We start from the raw sequence: 21058 nt of genomic DNA, 5'->3' as shown, positions 1-21058 counted from the left end.
CCAATCTGCGGTTGCGCAGTCAAATCTGGTGAATCGTGCCCACGGTGCTTGCTATAACACAAAGCCACCACTAGAGAGCGCTCAGATGCCGTACTCCAGTTGACTGTTTTTGTTCAGTCACGTGACCGCTGACGTCGACTTGTTCCCCAGGTCCCTCAGTAGTCATGGCGGTGTCCGGGAGTCTCCGGGATGGAGTAATCGCCACCACCACCACCACTACCGCCGCAGCAGCCTCTTGAGTCTTCATTGCCACCTTCATGCGGGACTGTATCCTCCATCGGCCGAGATATCACGAACACCCCGCAGGCTGCTCAAGCTTCCTGCTATGGCCGATCGAGGCGTCGAGTTGTCGGCTCTGCCAAAAGAGGTCAGGGACCAGCTGGCGGAGTTGGACCTGGAGCTGTCCGAAGGTAAGGTGGATGTGCAGCAGGTGTAGTGTTGCTTTTGGATCAGGACACGATTGCAAATCTCCTTCTTATCACTGCCCTCCATTTAATGTTTTTTTTTATAAGCATAAGCTTTCTTTTGCAACATCATCTTTGATTAATATGGTTGACTGACTATATGTCAATATGATCACGTTTCTTGTTTGTGGCATGTTTCTCTTCTGTTCATGTGTAATCACGACTCCAAGAGCATACACTTATGTCAGAGAAAATGGGTCAAATTAGTTAACCAGGGTGGGGGGGTGGGGGGGCTTCTGTGTGCACGGCATATCTCTACATGCAACATTTTTAGATGCATCTAAAGACATGATGCTGCATGAACCTCACAGTCTATCTTTACCCCGAACGTACAGCAGATACAAGAGGCTTACTTGTTATCTGATTGCGAGAAAACAAAATGGAATATGGTGCTGACTGTTATGCAAGTCTGTGAATCACAGTGCAGCAGCCTGATTGGTGCTGTGCAGCTCTCAGGTGCCCGAGGGTGGATGAGTAATGTCATGTTTGGCATGAAGAGCCCAACACTGGAGCCCACCGGTACTGTGCTCCAAAAGAAATCGTGGTCCAAGCTAAGCGTAATGCACAATGTATTTTGAACGTGATCCATTAGATCATCATCTTCCACATGTGTGGAGAAATCTGAACATGTCAGACTGAGGCCCAGTTTGTAACTGTTTCAGGCTGGAGTGCAAGTAGTAAGGTGACTCTGTTTGGGGTTGTCCCAGGTCTTAGATGATGACGCTTGAGTCTTTGCTTGCAACTTTACACCAAAGGTTCTGCGCTGTCCAGATGCCCTTGGCTCGTCGCCACACGTTCCCCAACCGTCAAACGCGTCGTCCGTCTGGATCAGTAGTGCGCTCTGCTCGGGTCGGGCCGAGCAGCATCTGGTCTTACAAAAAGTGGAAAGCTCTCTCATGGATATCTTTTTCCGGCAACAATCTTCCCATTGTTGTTTTGAAGCGGGACTCCCCTTAGCAACAAGCAGAGGAAAATCTGCATCACTGAAATGGTTGTTTTCAGTAGTTTGCGTGTGTGTGTGTGCGCGTATTAGCCTGTGTGTGCGTGAGTGAACCGTCACCCACTTTAACGTCTTTGCAAAAGACACAAAGAAAGCCATTGAGGGGATCAAAGACTTTGTGATTGAGTCGGACTGGAATTTCGAGCTGTGAGCCGCAACTTAAAGCTGCTCAACTTGCTAGCCTGTTTGGAATCTATTTAGGGTCGCTATCACTTCATTTTTCACATGCAATGTGTAGGAAAAACAAAGGATGTACACTGAACTGTAATCTTTTTTTTTTTTTTTTTTTTCCTTATCCAAGATAAAAAAAAAAAGGACAAGCTCTTAATCCTGCATCAATTGCTACAGTACATACTGTACAGGCTTTACATGTTAGCATGCTAAGGTTGAAAACTGTGACGGAAAGGCTAGTCTTCCGAGCCATAGTAAAAAGGGGGGGGGGCGGAAAAACGAGAGATTACGGTCCTGGCTGCATCTCTTAATCTAGGTCACAGAGCATCAGGGGGCAACAATCCTGCCACACTGGGCCAGGATGCGACGCATATCTCGCAGCTACCACTGGCCTCATCTATATTTACTCCTCTGTTTCACCTTTAACCTTTTCCCACCCCAAATCAAAACAATTCTCTCTGTTCGCCTCAGTCTTGTTTGGGGTTATTTGTTTATATAATAACTGTCCACTGACCTGAGCATTGCCTTTTTTTTTTTTTTTGCTTGACTTTAGATGCAGTTTTTGCATGGTCAGAAGTGAAGTTGATTTCGGCTATCCATTTAAAAGCTCATTAAGAGCTGCGCAGTGCACAGGCTGTTCCTGCGCTCTCCGTGCCGCTCGAGGCCACCAGGCGGACCTCTGCTGTGCTCCGTATGTCACACGAGCACATGCTATTTTTTTGGACCAAATGAATCCAAAGTGTTACCTAACATCTTAACCGTCTATTTTCATCTCGCATAAATGCGAGCTCCCACACGTAAACACAGCACCAACAGGCACTATGGAGGGATACGCATGAAGGCTTTGTGGACGAGAAAGCCTGAATAATTTAAATGAACGCTCCACACAAACGCACACTGTCAGCTGGGTCACGGACATTTCTTGCTTTCAACTCCACAGTGAAACTGGGGGAGGATTAGCAAGCTCGCAGTCGGACCTCCTGGTTTTTTCTGTTCTCCTTGTGGCTCATCACATCTCTGACTCATTTTCAAAACACCACTTGCATATACAACTCAACAGATGCAAGATGTAAGATTCCTGTCTTTACACTGAAACTAATAATTACTCTGATATGTGGGGACTGAGTGTACTAGCATCAAAGTTTTTATTTTGATAACTCCCTTTATTGAGCAAACTGTACATCATTATAGAGTAATGCAGGCCGACATGTCAACACCACATTGTGTTCGTCACTATGGACCCCATGCCCAGCCCCCCTCTTACATACACGTTTAGAATTTCCTATAAGCCCTTTCTGAATTAAGTCAGGCAAACAGCAATTGAAGGCTTTGCTAGGCTCTTAATAGGGGAAATGTTAACTCAGACCACATCTTGAGTCTGTGTATTTTTTTTAAAACTCTATTCACACCTGTTTATAAACAGTTGTTCAATGTTCAGGAAAAAAAGGATTATTTTTCATCCATCATTTCGAAGCTTGCCGTGGAATTCCCTGGAAGTGACTAGCGTGGCATTAGATTACATTTTTATTCACATTTCAGTCACAAACCTTACTTGAGAAGATCAGCATTCAATGAATGGGCAAAAAAAACCAACCCAGACCAGAGTTGAACTAGTTGTGCCCCTTTTTTTTTTGTAGCATGTAACATGGCTTGTGTGGAATTCCCATGTGAGAGTATGCAGCTGCATAGTGTGTGTTGTGTAGTGTGTCAGGTGTGTCAACCACACCTCTTGTCTCTCCTTGCACAGTTGAAGTGGAGTCACGTCTAATTTTCCCTCCACTCCTTTCCTGCTTTCCCCACCCAAGGCCCTCTGCATGAGTTTGTGCGTGTGGAGTGTATGTGTGACTCGGCATGATGTGTCAGCGTTGCCATCCTGAGCTGAGCTGAGCTTAGCGTGCTGACTGAAACCTGAGTCACCTGAATTTATAGCCACACCTTCACACTCACTTCTCCCTCACACATCTGTTGCTTTTAAAAAATGTGAATTTTCCGCTTGAATTTTTTTGTTTAAATACGTTTTTGATGACTTTTTAACTTTCTAATGGTATTCAGTATTTCTCTTATTATCCTTGGAATATTTTATTTTCATGCTCTAGCCTGATGTGTTTTTTTTTGTTTTTATTTTTTTAAGAAGGAATTATTATCCTGAAATCTACCGTTGCTTTATGTCCCTAAATTTGACAGACATGAATTAAGAACACTTTTCCACTGTTCAGGACACAAAAAGCCAAAAAGACTTGTAACTTTATTGTTACAATAGATTCCAAATTCCAGGAGAGTGACTGCAGCCAAGACAAAAACAAAACATTATTTGTAGCCCGTGTGAAAAGCTATTTGCTTTGGTCTAACAAATTTTGCATTTTGGGAAGTTGAGGTTTGTTTCACAAACAAGGCAACAAACACAACATGGAGAACAGTGTTGTGTTCTGGTTCCTTAAAATTCAGTCTGTTGCATTTTTTTTTTTTTTTTTGGGACAGTCAGACAGTCTGTTTGTAGACATGGATATGTTTTTGCTTTTATTGCACGCTGCCTCAGAGAATCTCCTCATCCAAAGGGAGGCTCCGTTTTCTATGAAATAACAGCTGTAAAATTCGGGCATGTGTTCAGATCTTTTTCATTGTGCGGGTGTCCGTTGAGATTTTTGTCATGTTGCTGACAAAGCAAGCGAGGGTGTGATGAAGGAAAAAGCAAGAGGGGGGGAAGGGGGGGAGAAATAGTCGGCAGATAATTACAATTCAGACCGAGTGCCTGCAGGGTGCAGGGAGAGGGAGTCAATGCAATTGAAATCATCTCAGCTGAGCAACGAGTGAACCTTGGGAAACTGCACCGCTTTCACGCTTCTCTCTTTTTGCTTGTTAAAAATTAAACTCAGCCTTTCTCGCTCTTACGATGAATGCACGCTATAGCTCGGAAACATTTGATTGTTGACCGGAGAGCGGATGCAACTCGGTCTTTGTGGGGAATTTGGGTTAACGAGACGGGCAGAGAAGAAGACACGAGATTCTTTTATTACATCATTCAATGAGTTGTTGTTTTTTTTTTTAGCTGTCCCACACATCAAAACTAAGCCAGAGCAACCAAAAAAGTGCCGCTGTGCATTCTCCAAAACTCAGCGCAGCTTTGCTTACCTTGCACGAAGCCACCACTGGCTAATTTAACCATCATGTTTAATGTTATTACATTTCTTGTACAGATATGATGGTTTTTTTATGGCTAATATTGGAGGTTGACCACCTTGTGGGAACCTTTCAATAGTTTACCGATCGGTTTAACTTCTCAGCTGCCTTTGATGGAACCAGGAGAGCGTAATGGAAGTGGCAGAGAGTACAGCTGAATTTCAAATCATCCAGATGGAAGAGTGATTACTTAGAGATTCATTTAATGCATGTCCAGACCCCTCCCCCCCACAAAGACGCCATCTCTCGCTCTCCTTCCGCAGTGAAACTGCCTGTTCACATGAGCTAAAAATAAATCATGTGACTGAGTAAGGCCAACCATTCTGTTCATGCATTACTTATGGCAGTGTTTACTTTTCATCCATTTTCCCCCCCCTCAGGAAAAAAAAAAAAAAAAAAAGATCCACGTGCCTTAAACAGTTGTGCTGTCAGGCTCTTAAATTATTAGTCAAGGTTAAACTTTGCTTTAGTATAATTGTGTGCATGAAACAATAGGAAGAGGAATTATTACTATTAATTTATTTCCTCAAATATTGGCAGACTCCACACAATAACTGAGATGAGTCAGATGGGGATAATGATGCCTTCCAAAATGTGACATGACTGACCTTTATAACACATTCACTCCCATTGACGTCTGTAAACGTCAAAGATCCATTTTTGATTGGGCTGGCAGTGAATCGGGTGTCAACGAGCAGAACCTCCATGATGAGGGGTTAAACAGCTTGAGTACAAAAAAAAAAAAAAAAAAATCAAACTTGTTCGTCTTGATTGTCACAACCTGAGCTTGTGTGTGGTGTTTTATGTCATGTTAAAACAAGCCACGAGACACACATTGCAAGAAATTGAGATACCAGTAAAATGCAAAGTCACAGTTGTGTGTATTTATCAATGAACACAAATTGATTCATTGTTGTTGTCCTTGAACACAACATTTCCGAATGGAGTGGGAGTTCATTCTTTTCAAATACGTTCTGTCTTGATAGCGTGGTATTGTTTCTACTAGATTGCTGATTATTTGGTTCTACTTGTTTTTATAGATAAGTTGTGCTTGAAGATTAGAATTTTCCAAAGTAATTCCAACCTTTACTGCTTTTAGGCCTTCATTCATTTTCATGAATCGCTTTTCTTGTGTCCTTGTGATTTCATCTCAACTCTCTGAATCATCCTTATTTTTACGTTTCCCAATTTAGGGTTGTTTTGTTTCCTCTTGTGTTGCTGTGTGGCGCATCTTTGAGTTTGCAGCATCTGTCTATGGGCATCCATCTGTTGTTCTTGTTTTTTTTTTTTTTGGTCACCATTGCACGCATTCCGGAACAAATTTTACCGAATAAACTTTGAAATCATGTCTTTTTTTTCCTCAGGTGACATCACACAGAAGGGCTATGAGAAGAAAAGGACCAAACTCCTGGCACCATACATCACCCACACCCCAGGTGACCGGCCTTTTTATTTTATTCATCAGCTTCATGTCTGTATATTTTTAAAAATCGGAAAGTGTTTCAACGCCTCTAGAAGTTAACACTATCATCTACAAGGCCTGTGATGACTGCTGCCCCCTAGTGGCATCACAAAACTACCAACCACTATGGGAGGTTTCTGTCGAATTATATTTTATGATCACGACCACAGCAGGAACTACCAGTTTGAACATTATGCCAACCAACCCGATGAAATTAAAATTGGATATTGAGTCGGTTCTTGGTTCGCCCGCCACAGAAGAACACGTGTCTATGGGAATGTTTGTCCGTGCATCCAGAAGAACATTTCTGAGGTTACTGGTGCTGGATAAGAAGTCCTGCCTTGCAATCGCCTTTCACCACAAAACTATTTAACGTGGTTGAGGTCAGGGCTCATAACCTCTTCAACTCAGCACTGTCACGTCCGTACAGAAAAAGAATTTCTTCTGATCAGATGACAAATTCCAATTTAGACCAATTTGGCTGCAAAAGTAGTGAATGGATGTATTGGCAATGCTTTTTCTCAAGTTCTTCAATAATTATCTGCAGATGGATAAAACATTGTGTGCTGCAGCTACTAAAATACAGTTCTTGGAATTTAACATGGACATTAATTCTTGAGTGAGCAAATAAGTGGAACAAGAAGATATTGATCCTAGCCATAAAAAAAACGTCACTCGACTGTGTCGAGAGTTTCTACTGAGCGTTCCTTCTCATTTTTGAACTTTTGCCTGGAGTCTTGGCAATGATACTCAGCATTTTGAAGTAAGTCATGTAGTGAGTAAGTCTTGAATGTAAATATTATATTTTCTTCCCCACCCAGTCGAACCACCCCCGAAGAACAATGTTCAGCCACCCGCTCCCAGTTCCTCTTCCAGCCACGGTCCTCCCCCTTCTAGTTCATCCCGCTACCGTGAACGACGCTCCCGAAAGACGCATCGCAATGGCGGAACCAGGGATGACCGCTACAGATCAGGTGCAGAATGCAAATTTAGAATTTCGAAAGTCATGTTTTTTTCCTCAGAGACTATTGAGCAGCTGGGGAACCCCATCAGTGAGACCCCCCTTTTGCAAAATGTCATCACTTCCTGGCCATGTAGGAGGAGCCCTTGTGGAGAACACAGGAATGTTTATCTAAGAGGGAAAAGACAGCTCAGCAGTGGGTTGCAAGCAAAAGATATGAGACTGTAAGATGAAACTCTCTCCGGATTGACACATACTTTCTTCGCTGTACTTTTCATCTAATTCTTATTAGAAATTCTCCCGTGGCCAAAAGACATTTTAAATACCACGCTGACCCGTTTTTGTTCAGAAACAATAGGATAAAGGTATTTATTAACTTCCACTTAGGTGTAAAAAGCCCCGACTGGCACAATTAGCTCTAGAAGCTTATTAGGTTAAGACTGTAAATGTGGTCAACAAGTATTCAAGCAGAATATTACGAGTTGTTAAAGTCCAATTGGGTAATTATTTGCATGTTGGACTTGGATGGTATCAAGTGAAAAGCTAGTGTTTGTAAAATGAGCAAATGGTGAATGATGAAAACAAAACATCCCCCCGGCACGCTATCGGCATGGAAACGTATTTAACCTCCCAGACGCCAAAGGCAGCCACAAAAGCTCAGCAGTTGTGTAAGTGTGATGCCGCATTTGATGTTCTGATGTGAAGTCAGTCGAGGAGATGCTGTGTGTCACCGAGTGGGTTGCTTCCGTACACGCTGCGAACGCGTGGCTGCCCATTTAAGTCCTCCTGGATGCGCCTGTGGGTGTCATCAAGTGAAAGCATCTGCAATTATGTGCGTGGGGTAATGAACAGTTAGCCTCCTCTTGTCGTGATTCCACAAAGGAAGCGCAACCTTTCTTCCGTTCCTTCCTTGACTTAACTGATTATTTAGCAACATTAAAATGAGGTCAAATGTTACAGGATGTTTTTGAAAAGCTGAAAAAAACACTGCTGGTATTTAATCGGTTGTTTGTTGAGAACTCTTCTCAATTTAAGTCGTCAATTTGTCGGAAAGTTGCAATCCAACAAAGATATTTGAGTTCGCTATCATTTCCTTTTTGATCGACTCAATGTTTTTCTTCCGCCTTTTCAGATATTCACTCTGAAGCAGTCCAAGCTGCTCTGGCAAAACATAAAGAAGAAAAGATGGCACTGCCCATGCCTACAAAACGTCGTTCAACTTATGTACCGTCCCCCATCGAAACACGAACGCCACCAGGTAGGAAAGAAAGGCCTTCACAGAATCCAGTTTTCATACCAACGGCATATCATTTCCCCTCAGACTCCTCATCGGCCTCTGAGGATGAGACGTCGGTGCGTAGGCAGTCGTCGGTGGTCGTCCCCATCCCTTTGCTCAATCCCAACCAACAGAGCCCAGACTGTTGGATCAACCGCTCGGCCCAGGGCTCGTCCACATCCTCATCGGCGTCCTCCACCTTGTCCCACGGAGAGGCCAAGCCGCAGCCTCACAACCAGCCTCAGCCTCAGTACAAGCCTCAGTACCAACCTCTGTACAAGCCTCAGTATCAGCCGCAGCCCCAGCACGAACCGCCGCCGCCGCTGCACACGGCTGCCGCCATCACCGACATGATGGCTCACAGTCGCATTGGTGAGTAACAGAACACAATTTGTAAAAAAATAAACTGTGGCGATTTTCTTCGGTCATATTTTGTGATTTTTTTTTTTATTTGCCGTGTTCGTTTTTCCATCCCACCACCCGCAGCCCCCCACGAGAACAGCGTGCCACCTCCCGATGTAACCGCAGTCGCCCTTCCAGCTCGAGGCCCGCGGGTTGACTTGCCCTCCAACACGACGGCTCGTGGGATGAGTCGAGGGCAGAGTCGCTCCAGCATGATGGAGACTGCAGACGGTAATGGTCCACTTTGCGACTTTTGATTTTCTTCCAGCAACCTCTTAAGGCTTTCTCTCAATTGAATTCCACTTGTCATTAATCGTACTGTGCTGCTTACTTCTGCTTTCACTCTTTCTGCTCTGTCACATGTTTTTGACTGGCTGGTAGGAAGAATTAATCTCCAGAGTAAGAACACGCTTTCATGTGTATTGTCCGCAGCCTTGTGTCTTTGCTGTTTTCACCTTACTTCTCCCTACTGTCTGTACTAAATGCATACAAAAATCAAAACACACAGCGGACATGGCAGTCCCAGTCCAAAAGAAAAAAAAAAAAAAACACTCTTGACCCAACTCTCACCTTGTTTTCCTTGTGATGATCCCACTCAACGTGTGCTGCTTTTTCATTCCCGACCATGACACCATTCCAAAATGTTTAATGAGTCACATTTTGTGGGTTGAGAAGCAGCAGACAGTGAGAAGATATGACGCTCAAATGACACTTTTCGTTGGTGTGTGCACGAGTGTGCGTGTGACCGTGTCGTGCATAATCTCCACCGCTTCTCTCCCTTGGCCTTGTAGGAGTTCCGGTGAACAGCAGAGTGTCCACAAAGATCCAACAACTTCTCAACACGCTGAAGAGACCAAAGAGGCCACCACTCAGTGAGTTCTTCACCGATGACTCGGAGGAGATAGTAGAAGGTGAGACACAATGGCTGTTGATCATTTCACACGCACACACAACAATGACAAGACAATTCGACACACTACAGTTGAATTTCTTTGTTGCCCCTCCCCCCCCCAACATCTGCTTTCCACTACCACGCTTATTTGCACTTTTATGCCGTCCTGATGTTCTGTCTATCTCAGTGCCCCAGCCGGATCCCAACACACCCAAGCCAGAAGGGCGTCAGATCATCCCGGTGAAAGGCGAGCCCCTAGGGGTGGTCAGTAATTGGCCACCAGCCCTGCAAGCCGCGTTGGCCCGATGGGGGGCGACGCAGGGGAAAAGCCCCGCCCTCACAGTGCTCGACATCACGGGCAAACCGCTCTACACGCTGACTTACGGTGAGATTTGATTCTATCCGTATCTCAAGAATAATGTGCAAGCAAAAATGGCTCATAATCTGAGACGATATGATTTTGCGTGTCACTCTCCATCCGTTTTTAGGGAAGCTTTGGAGTCGCAGTGTGAAACTCGCCTACACGCTCCTAAATAAGTTGGGCAACAAAAACGAGCAGATACTTAAACCCGGCGACAGGGTGAGGACACAAAATGATATTGTTATCCTTTGTAAAGTTTGTTCATTTGCAGCAAAACTGGTGTTTTATGTTTTTCAAAACAACACAATGTCCATTTAATGACTTTGTAGGTGGCACTCGTGTACCCCAACAGTGACCCGGGGATGTTCTGGGTGGCCTTCTATGGCTGCCTTCTCGCTGAGGTCATACCTGTACCGATAGAGGTGCCACTCTCTCGCAAGGTTGAGTTTTTTTTTTTTCCCTCCTCCGGTAAATGTTTTTGTTCATTAGGGGTTAAGGCAATTAACATTTGTGTGTATGTTGGACATGTAGGACGCGGGCATCAGCCAAGTGGGCTTTCTTCTCGGCAGCTGTGGTGTGGGCCTTGCGCTGACCAGCGAGATATGTCTGAAGGGTCTTCCCAAGACCCCCACTGGAGAAATAATGCAGTTCAAAGGTTGGTTGTTAAGGCAATAATTAATAATCAGATGTGAGATGATCTGTTTCGATGTCAGTTGTCATAATGAGCACAAATATGACAATCTGGGAACATTTTTTGGAAATAAAGCTTTCATCCATTTATCTTTCTGGCAGGCTGGCCTCGAATGAAGTGGGTGATTACAGACTCAAAGTACCTGACCAAGCCTTCGAAAGACTGGCAGCCTCACATTCCGACGGCCAACACAGACCCCGCCTACATTGAGGTGACGAGGAGCCTACAGTGTACTGACACCCGACTTTGCTGAGTCCACCTGATCTCAAATGATCTTTTTGTCCTTCTTTGCACAGTACAAGGCCAATAAAGAGGGGACGGTGGTCGGCGTGGCGGTGTCTAAGGTTGCCATGCTAACCCACTGCCAGGCGCTGACACAGGCCTGTAACTACTGCGAGGGTGAGTTTTTTTTTTTTTTTTTAAGTATGTCTTCAAGTTTGGATCATGGCAGTCATTATAAATTTGATGTCCTATATCTGTCGTAGGTGAAACGCTAGTGAATGTTTTAGACTGTAAGAAGGACATGGGTCTCTGGCATGGGGTGCTCACGGTGAGTGGGTCTTCGTGGCTATTCATGTCGAATTATAAATAATGTATTCATAATAAACCGCAGTAGCACCAAAAACATCAGTTGCCTAGTTATGGAAAAGTGTCGAATTATAAATAATGAATCCCTTGTTGTTATTAATATCTAAATGATAGATTTGTTTCCAATACTGATATTTGCTAGTGCTACTTCTCTACATTATATAAGTGCTGTCTCATATTGCTAAAGAAGAAATATTATGCAATATTTCAATATCATGCAAAAATATACAAATATTTTGTTATAGAAGATATGTATACATTTTGTGGAGGCACATTTTGGGGGCACACCTGTTTGATTTCATTTTTTATTTCTGGTTTCCCCATCACAATACATGTCAGTCTAATTCTTTACACTGTTTATTATTTTACTTTGGGTGCTTTGTTAACCGCGTTTTGTTTGCTAACAGGCTGTGATGAACAGGATCCACACTATAAGTGTTCCCTATGCAGTCATGAAGGCGTGTCCACTCTCCTGGGTGCAGCGGGTTTACATCCACAAAGGTAAAAAACACTTCAGGATCACCTTGAGAATTACTCGCTGGAGTATATAAACGATTTTTTTTCCACAGCCCGATTAGCTTTGGTGAAATGTCGAGACTTGCACTGGGCCATGATGGCCCACCGGGAGCAGAGAGACATCAGCCTGGTATCGTTACGTATGCTGATCGTCGCCGATGGCGCCAACCCCTGTGAGAAAATCTTGTGATCTTTTCTTCCAATCCGCAAAGTCACACCTCGAGCCCCCGCCTATTTCGTCATTGTTGTTTACAGGGTCGGTTTCTTCCTGTGATGCCTTCCTGAACGTTTTCCAATCCCACGGGCTGAAGCCAGAAGTCATCTGTCCTTGCGCCACATCCCCCGAGGCCATGACAGTAGCAATACGCAGGTGTGTCATCGACCTACTTTTGCATCCATCCATTTTCCATAGCGCTTCTTCTCATGATTGAATCATTCTTAAATCAAAAGAATTGTTTTCTCTTCTAGTCAGTGAATTACTTTGGATTTTTGATCCTATCTTTCATGTAGACCTGGATTACCGGGCGCACCCCTCCCTGCCCGTGCCGTCCTTTCCCTGGGCGGCCTTAGCCATGGCGTCATCAGGGTCAACACAGAAGACAAAAATTCTGCCCTCACCGTGCAAGACGTGGGGCACGTCATGCCAGGAGGTGAGCTCAATACATGAGTAAATGAGCTCAAGGAAATAACTTTCTTTCCATCTCCACTTTATCCAGCTCTGATGTGCATAGTCAAACCAGACGGACCTCCTCAGTTATGTAAAACAGATGAGATCGGTGAGATCATAATTAACTCCCGGGCTGGTGGCACCATGTACTACGGCCTGCCAGGGGTCACCAAAAACACTTTTGAGGTATGAACGTGGATTTCAAAATTCCGCCTGCATAGATTGCTTCATTTATTTGATTTTACCAAACCCGCTCTCCGTTCTGGTGCTTAGGTGATACCGGTCAATGCTAATGGAGTTCCCATCGGAGAGATTCCATTCGTGCGCTCAGGACTCTTGGGCTTTGTTGGGCCAGTAAGTTGGATATTTGATCACCTGAGCCGTCCTCCCTTAGGTTCTAACAACCCGGCTGCTGTGCATTTACAGGGCAGTTTGATTTTTGTCGTGGGCAAAATCGAGGGTCTCCTCCAAGTGAGCGGACGCCGACACAATGCCGACGACTTAGTGGCCACCGCTCTCGCCGTGGAGCCGGTCAAGACTGTGTATCGTGGGAGGTTAGCATGCGGATGTTCCGCTAAGACACTATGTTGCTCATTTCGATATCTGTGTGTCAACATTGAGTCATTTTGAAAACAGTACTCATTTATCATTCATGTGTGTGTGTTATCAGGATCGCTGTGTTTTCAGTCACCGTGTTCTATGACGAGAGAGTCGTGATCGTGGCTGAGCAGAGGCCAGACGCCAGCGAAGAGGACAGCTTCCAATGGATGAGCAGAGTCCTTCAGGTTCTGGCCCAGATGTTTTAGTCTGTTTTGATTTTCACCTTCCGTCAAATCAAACAATCAGCATTCTCTACCTCGTTCCCGTTCAGGCAATTGACAGTATCCACCAGGTGGGCCTCTACTGCTTGGCTCTGGTCCCAGCCAATACTTTACCCAAAACACCTCTGGGGGGCATCCACATCTCCGATACCAAGCAGTTCTTCTTAGAGGGCAACCTGCATCCTTGCAATATCCTCATGTGTCCGCACACTTGTGTCACCAACCTGCCTAAACCTCGTCAGAAGCAGCCTGGTATGTGTTTGTGTGTGTGTGCTGAACGACATCCGTGTAAAAGAAAAGTTGCTTTTTTTTTTTTTTTTTTTTTTTTTTAAATCAGCTACTTCAAATATTAGCGAGTGAATGACATTTACAATAAATAACACTTCTTATAGTTGGCGTCGGTCCCGCATCTGTGATGGTGGGAAATCTGGTGGCAGGGAAGAGGATCGCTCAGGCGGCAGGAAGAGAGCTCGGTATGATCGACGACCAGGATCTCGTCCGCAAGGTAATTTTGACCTTCCGCTCGTAAACAGCTGCCTACTCTTTAACGTCTTTTACACATCTCGGAAGGATGAGTGTGATGAAAGCGTGCGGTATGGAGACTCTCTTGTAGGCCATAGGTCAGATTGGAATGTTAAAAAAACAAAAACGACATTCTCTCTGTTTTTTACTTGTCTTTGTGGATGTAGCTCTGTATGTGGCCCACCGTCATGGTAAGAATTCTGGCCCCTTCCAGCATCTTCCTTTATCCCCCTGTTTTTTTTTTTTTTGCTCACGCGCTAACCAGTGCTGTATTGTGCTTTCATTTTGGTTGCTTGTTTTTGACACATGCAGAAACTATGTGCATTTTCATGTCACATAGGCTATTTTACCCTTTGTTTGATATTGCCACATTATGAGCTGGATTATTATTTTTTTATTTCATGCTATGTAGCTGTATGTTTAGGAATGCTGCAGCTTTTTTGCTTTGTGTAGATGTTTAAGGTTTCGTTCCATCCAGGCCACTCAACAATGAACATGATTTCTTTCTAGGATTTAATTTGACCTTATTATATTAGTGTACCTTATATTATTTTGGCTGGTGACATTGAATGTAATAAGGTTGACCTACCAGTGAAACAAAATGTTTTTTCCCCCTCCCCCAGCATCAATATTTGACAGAGGCTCTACAATGGAGGGCGCAAACGGATGCAGATCATGTTCTCTACGTGCTTCTTAACGCGAAGGTAACTAGTTGATCTGGTGAATCATCCTGATATGAATGAAAGCATTTTGTTACAATCTCTCTCCGATATATCCTGCAGGGTGTGGCCGTGAGCACGGCGACCTGCCTTCAACTTCACAAGCGAGCTGAGAAGATTGCCGCTGCGCTCATGGAAAAAGGCAGCATCAACACTGGAGAGAACGTGGTGCTTCTTTATCCTCCTGGTTGGTTCTGCTGCGGTTGTTCCAGTTGTATTTGATTGATTGATTGATTGATTGATTGATTGATTGATTTGCTGACTTTGTTTTTGAAATCTCATTTGGTAAGGTATCGATTTGATCGCGTCATTTTACGGGTGCCTATACGCCGGCTGTGTCCCTGTAAACGTCAGGCCTCCTCATCCTCAGAATCTGGGAGCCACACTGCCTACTGTCCGTATGATCATTGATGTAAGTTTCTTCACGTGTCTTTATTTGGGATGATTTTACTTCAGCCCATGATCATTTATTCATTTTCTCCTACGTTGAGGAAATTCAAATATCTGAATAAGTAGATTTACATGACTGCCTTTTTGTTTTTGTTGGAAACGTCTGTAGTTTGACTCAATGTTGCAAAAAGATATTTCTTGGAGGAATTTAGCTCTCATGTCGTTGTCACCAGGTCAGTAAAGCGGCATGTATCCTCACCACTCAAAATCTCATGCGAATATTGCGCTCCAAGGAGGCTGCTGCATCTGTAAACATTAAAACGTGGCCAACTATCATCGACACTGGTAAGCTACTTGCAATGTTTTCCCGAACGTTACCAAACACATACATGATTCTTAATTTTGTAACTTTTCTTTACACGACCTATAATTAATTTCCAGATTGAAGCTGTTTCATATCGTATCAGATTTGCTGAATCCATTTGTCTTTGCGATTGTTTTCAGACGACCTTCCTCGCCGTCGACCTCCTCAAATCTATAAGCCGCCCACAGCGGAGATGATCGCCTATCTGGATTTCAGCGTTTCCACGACAGGCATGCTCACTGGGGTCAAGGTGAGATGAGACAAGATTTTCTTCCAAAGATGAACAAACATGCGTTTCAAAGGGTTTGTTTGGAAGAAATAAAAGTTAAATCCTCAGCTTGTCCCCTTCTGGTCCAAGATCAATGATATGTTTGTCCAGTTTCAATAATTCCCCAAGTGTGGCACTACGTTGCTGTACGTGGGCGCCCTCCAGCGGTAGACAAAAAAATCACAGTTTAAATGTTTAACGATAGTGACTTTTTCTTTGAATCCAGTTCCTCTTTTTTTTAAGTAGAGTTCAGTTGTATTTAAATATGTAAATAAAATATATTTGCATTGAATATTTTTAGCTGTTTTTTTATTATCTTATATTTAAATGCAGGTTCAATGTTCAAATTGTTTAGAGTCTATGATGGCTTACAATAATATAACTTTTAGTTTATAGGAATTAAACCCGTGCCTTGTTTTCACTCAATACTGAAGCTTGCGGCTAGTGGTCCAATTGTTCATTCATTTTAACAATTGATGCGGATTTATTGCTTGGTCCATCAAATCGATATCAGTATTAATAGACACGTTTTCCACTTTGTTGTTCAGATCTCGCATGCAGCCGTCAGTGCGTTGTGCCGCTCTATCAAGCTGCAGTGTGAGCTCTACTCTTCTCGCCAAATCGCCATCTGCCTGGATCCTTACTGCGGTCTGGGCTTTGTCTTGTGGTGCCTCGCTAGGTACAATCAATGAAACCTGCAGTCCCCTTTACTTTGCCATCCTCTAATGGCAACCTGCTTTGGTTTCTCTTGTCTTGCAGTGTTTACTCAGGTCACCAATCCATCCTCATACCTCCTTTTGAGTTGGAAAGCTGTTTGTCTCTATGGCTAAGCAGTCTCAGTCAATACCGCGTCAGAGATACCTTCTGCTCTTACTCCGTCATGGAGTTTTGTACGAAAGGCCTGGGCACGCAAACAGAGTTGCTCAAGGTGCGGGCTGACATCTATGTCATAGAGTCTAACTTTGTGCTGGTATTCATAAAAAGAAAACTTTGCGTGTGTTTTTTTTTTCTTTTTTCCCCCAGGCCCGTGGGGTCAGCCTGTCATGCGTGCGCAGTTGTGTCGTGATTGCAGAGGAGCGCCCTCGCCTGGCCCTCACTCATTCCTTCTCCAAGTTGTTTAAAGATCTGGGATTGTCAACCAGAGCTGTCAGCACTGCTTTTGGCTCCAGAGTTAACCTAGCTGTCTGCTTGCAGGTAGGTCAGCTTGAAAAAAAAGATTCAGTAAACAACAATCTAGGGCATTGTGTCAATGATGTAACACTGTGTACACGCTTGTGTTTGTGTTAGGGTACCACAGGCCCTGATCCCTGCACAGTTTATGTGGACATGAAGTCCCTCCGCCATGACAGGTAACATCAGCAAGGAAGAAAAAAAAAAAAGGCTTTATTCATTAACTTCATAACTTTGACGGCAAAACACGTTCAAATGCAATCAAACGTGAATGTTATCTGTGTCGATGTCATTTCAGAGTGAGGCTGGTGGAGAGAGGAGCACCTCAAAGTCTTCCTCTGATGGAATCTGGCAAGGTACATTAATTGAGCCATAGAACAAATTTTACATGAGAAAAAAAACCTTACAAAAATTTACTTACTCTGGAAAACCCATGTTTTTTTTTGTTTTTTTTTTCCTCCCTTCCCCCAGATATTGCCAGGCGTCCGAGTCATAATCGTAAACCCAGAGACGAGAGGACCGCTTGGGGACTCTCATCTGGGAGAAGTAAAACAGCCTCCCCTGAACTTGCGTTTTAAGTTTTTGGCATCAGTTAAAGTGATGTCTGCTTTTTTTTTTTCTCATAGATCTGGGTGAATAGCCCTCACAATGCCAGTGGCTACTACACCATCTATGGAGAGGAGAGTCTCCAGGCTGACCACTTTAACACCAAGCTCAGCTTTGGGGACCCACAAACATTATGGGCCAGAACTGGCTACTTGGGCTTTGTGAAGAGGACGGAACTTCTGGATGCTAGTGGGGGTATAATAGGCATTCATGCAACTCCATCCTAAATTATAAACATGATCAAATAATACCAAACTGACCTTTTACATGTATCTGCACGCTCAGATCGTCACGATGCTCTTTTTGTGGTGGGCTCACTGGACGAGACCTTGGAGCTTCGAGGGCTTCGCTACCACCCTATTGACATTGAGACATCGGTGTCTCGTGCCCATCGCAGTATCGCTGAGAGGTGAGAACAACCCCAAAAAAAAAAAAATCATACATCTGTTTTGGTTCTTGTGCTTAGCAACCTGTTGTGGACACTTGACAAATATTATTCTTAGCTTGATATGGGTCAAATATGTTGATTAACATACATGCAGGAAATAAACCAGTATGTTCTTGTCGTTCCTAGTGCTGTGTTTACATGGACCAACCTTCTGGTGGTGGTGTCGGAGCTGTGCGGCTCAGAGCAGGACGCGCTGGACCTGGTGCCTCTGATAACAAACGTGGTCTTGGAGGAGCATCACCTCATTGTGGGCGTGGTTGTCATTGTGGACCCCGGGGTCATACCCATTAACTCCAGAGGGGAGAAGCAACGCATGCACCTTCGTGACTCCTTCCTGGCAGACCAGTTGGATCCCATCTACGTTGCTTACAATATGTGAGGGCCCGGTTGCCGTGTACTGCATGTGTGTGACCGGGACCTGTCATGTTTTGATTTTCACTGTGTTTTATTGATATATTTGTGCAAATCATTCCAGAGCAGCAATACAAAGCTGCCGGGAGTGTTTGATTACAAAGTTGACTTACACGTTTGGTTTGGCCCAATCACATAAGACCACTTTTGGAATTCCTTATTATTGCCTTTAAAGAAAAAAAAAAGAGAATTATTCCAACAAACCTCTTGAAACACGTTCCTCCTAGTGGTGACACTGATTCAAAGCGCTACTTACTCAACTTGAAATCTTTTTTACATGCAGCTTTCAAACAAATGCACACATGCATGTGCTGAGCCGTTGTCGTTTCCCCCCTCAGTTTTTTTGTTTTGTGCGTGTGCGCGCGTATGTGTGTGTGAAACTAATGAGCCGCTTGGCTTTTTGTTATTTAAATGTCCTAAAATATTGAAGCCAAATGTTTTCACAGCTTTCCTGCCCTGATTTACTCTATTTCCTGCCTTATAGACTTACAGCCATACATTCCTCTTATTGATTTTAATAAATCTATTTTTAACGGCTGTTTATCCTCTTTTGGCTTTTATTGGCAATCCCAACAGACAGCCAAAGGATTCAAATAAGAGACTGCACTTCAAAGCCTCTTTGTATTTTCGATACTGTTACTGTAAAGCTATTTTTAAGTGGATAAATGTATAAAATTGTACACTCATCAGCTGACGAATCCTCCATGGTTGGCTTGGTAGCAGAAAGAAGACTGTAAATAACAAAGGAACCAATGATGGTCCTTGCAATATTAGTGGAGTGACAGAGGGTCAAAAAAAAAAATACTTGTAAATCATCAATAGACATGATAAATATAATGTTGCAATTTCTTCAAAAGCATCTATTTTATTACAACAATAAGGCATTATAAGTAACATTTCAGGAACATCATCTGGCATGAGGGCCTCATGAGTTTACCAGTAGGACTGTTGCTGTTTAAGGCCAATAGATGGATTAAAAAAAAAAAAAAAAATAGGCAGCATTAAAAACGCGCCTTTCTACCTTCCCGGCACTGAAAGCGCTTTACACCGTCGCCTCGTTCAGCCAATCACACACACTGACAATGAGCGAGGTCACAAACTAACTAGCAATTTGAGCTTGTACGTGTAACGACGACAATGGGAGAAACAATCAAATGACTGTTTATAGGTTGCCAGGTCATTTTGTTATTACTTTTCAAATTTAGTGCACCAAATTCATGATGTGTGTTTTATCGGCGTAGTCTAGGATGACATCGGTTCTCCTCCATTTTAAGGTCATTTGAATGTGTTGTGTTTATGGAGCTTTGTAAAGGTTTATTTGCAGCAAGTCATGTATTTAATATCTGGATCTGCACGTGCTGGTGGCAAAACTGGACTAAAATTCATTTAACTCGGGGGGATGGGGGGGCTCATTTGCATATGACCTGCAATTGTGTGCTTTTCTCGTGCTCTTTGCCATCATATGTAACGACTTCATACTGAACAGTAGTCTCTCTGTGATGAACTTTTACTTTCCACGTGTAGATAATGTTTTTAGCTTTTAGACGTTGTCGCATTACAACCTGACTAACACTCTGTTGGAAGTAGTACTCTTGGAAATGCATCGCTTTGCACTGTCGTTACATTCTGTACTGTAAGTCATCTCAAGATGTGTTTTATCCCCTTTTCAAATCCAGATGGAAGAAATACACACCACATTTCATTCTTTGCTTTAATAATGTGTCCTACTTTTGCAGCAGAATGTTTGCATGGGACAAACAAAATAATGTGAGCTGTGTCTCATTTTGAGGCAGAGGTTGGGACAATATATATAAATATAAATATATATATAAATAGTATTGCTTTATAGACATGTATATATTCAGGGAACCAAACTCAGCTAACGCAGGGATGGACCAGGCGGTCTCGTGGTGCAAATCATAAAATATATTTCGAATAAAACCTAATGAACAAAGAGGAGCAGATACTGTCCGTGTACATTCTACCTGCATTGCTAAGAAATCTCCATCTTATTTTGGCTTCCTGCTCTTTGTCTGTTCTAACACACTATGCAAACTCGATGACAGTCCGCTCAACATTGATCATACATTTTAATTACTATGAAGTCACTGATCATGTTTTAAAAGTACATGAGGCGATATTAATCTCTCTTGAGTTGTTCTGTTGGTATTGTGTATGCAACCTCAGCATGTTATGTAAATATTAAGTATTGATTCATTCTTAACTCGTCCATGAAAATGTGATTACGCGAAAGGAGGCAGTTTAACTCAATGAAATCCAGGCGGTACACCCCTTGTTTGTTCTCATTTATTTTATAATTTGCTCAGTTGTATTTTGTTTTATACTGTAAAAGTAATACAGAAAAATAAAATAAAAATCATCTCTGATGACCCAGTGCACTTGGGTTCACTCCTACATTTGTATTTGATGAAACGGGATCGTTTCCAGAAGCGCATCAGATGATCTCATTTGCACAATTTGTTAGTCTCCCATTAAACGCTAAAGGGAAAAACAGGTGTTTGATGTGCATTTCACTTTATTTTAGTACAGCAAATTAAAGCATGTTTGCTGGGTCACACCGCCCGTACAATATGTTCAAAGGCAAATCATGTAAATTCAGGACATTTGAAAATACAAATTTAACATCAAAGAAATAAAAGAAAATAGCTTACTAAAATTATACAAAAACATTATAGAGCAAATAGTCATTT

At 43.2% G+C, this 21058-nt stretch overlaps 1 protein-coding gene across 1 annotated transcript; it reads left to right on the top strand.

The window, feature by feature from the left end:
• Window positions 1-99: 99 nt before the first annotated feature.
• Window positions 100-20780, top strand: dip2bb (DIP2 acetate--CoA ligase B (putative)b). The gene is made up of 38 exons (XM_085923255.1): window positions 100-410; window positions 6177-6248; window positions 7096-7248; window positions 8368-8493; window positions 8557-8883; window positions 8998-9144; window positions 9705-9824; window positions 9993-10190; window positions 10294-10385; window positions 10496-10606; window positions 10698-10821; window positions 10959-11068; window positions 11154-11256; window positions 11343-11407; window positions 11853-11946; window positions 12015-12134; window positions 12217-12331; window positions 12472-12611; window positions 12678-12814; window positions 12902-12982; window positions 13055-13182; window positions 13299-13413; window positions 13500-13701; window positions 13842-13954; window positions 14595-14675; window positions 14754-14877; window positions 14981-15102; window positions 15314-15425; window positions 15585-15694; window positions 16261-16391; window positions 16472-16640; window positions 16736-16906; window positions 17000-17061; window positions 17181-17238; window positions 17354-17428; window positions 17509-17683; window positions 17774-17897; window positions 18063-20780. The coding sequence occupies exons 1-38, from the start codon at window positions 326-328 to the stop codon at window positions 18313-18315; spliced, it is 4845 nt and encodes a 1614-aa protein (XP_085779381.1). The 5' UTR covers window positions 100-325; the 3' UTR covers window positions 18316-20780.
• Window positions 20781-21058: the final 278 nt, after the last annotated feature.

The sequence above is a fragment of the Syngnathus leptorhynchus genome, chromosome 11, assembly GCF_054491065.1.
Source record: "Syngnathus leptorhynchus isolate UIUO chromosome 11, UIUO_Slep, whole genome shotgun sequence".
Taxonomy (NCBI): domain Eukaryota; kingdom Metazoa; phylum Chordata; class Actinopteri; order Syngnathiformes; family Syngnathidae; genus Syngnathus; species Syngnathus leptorhynchus.
Note: the sequence above shows the minus strand (reverse complement) of the source record. Positions and strands in the feature narration are given on the sequence as shown.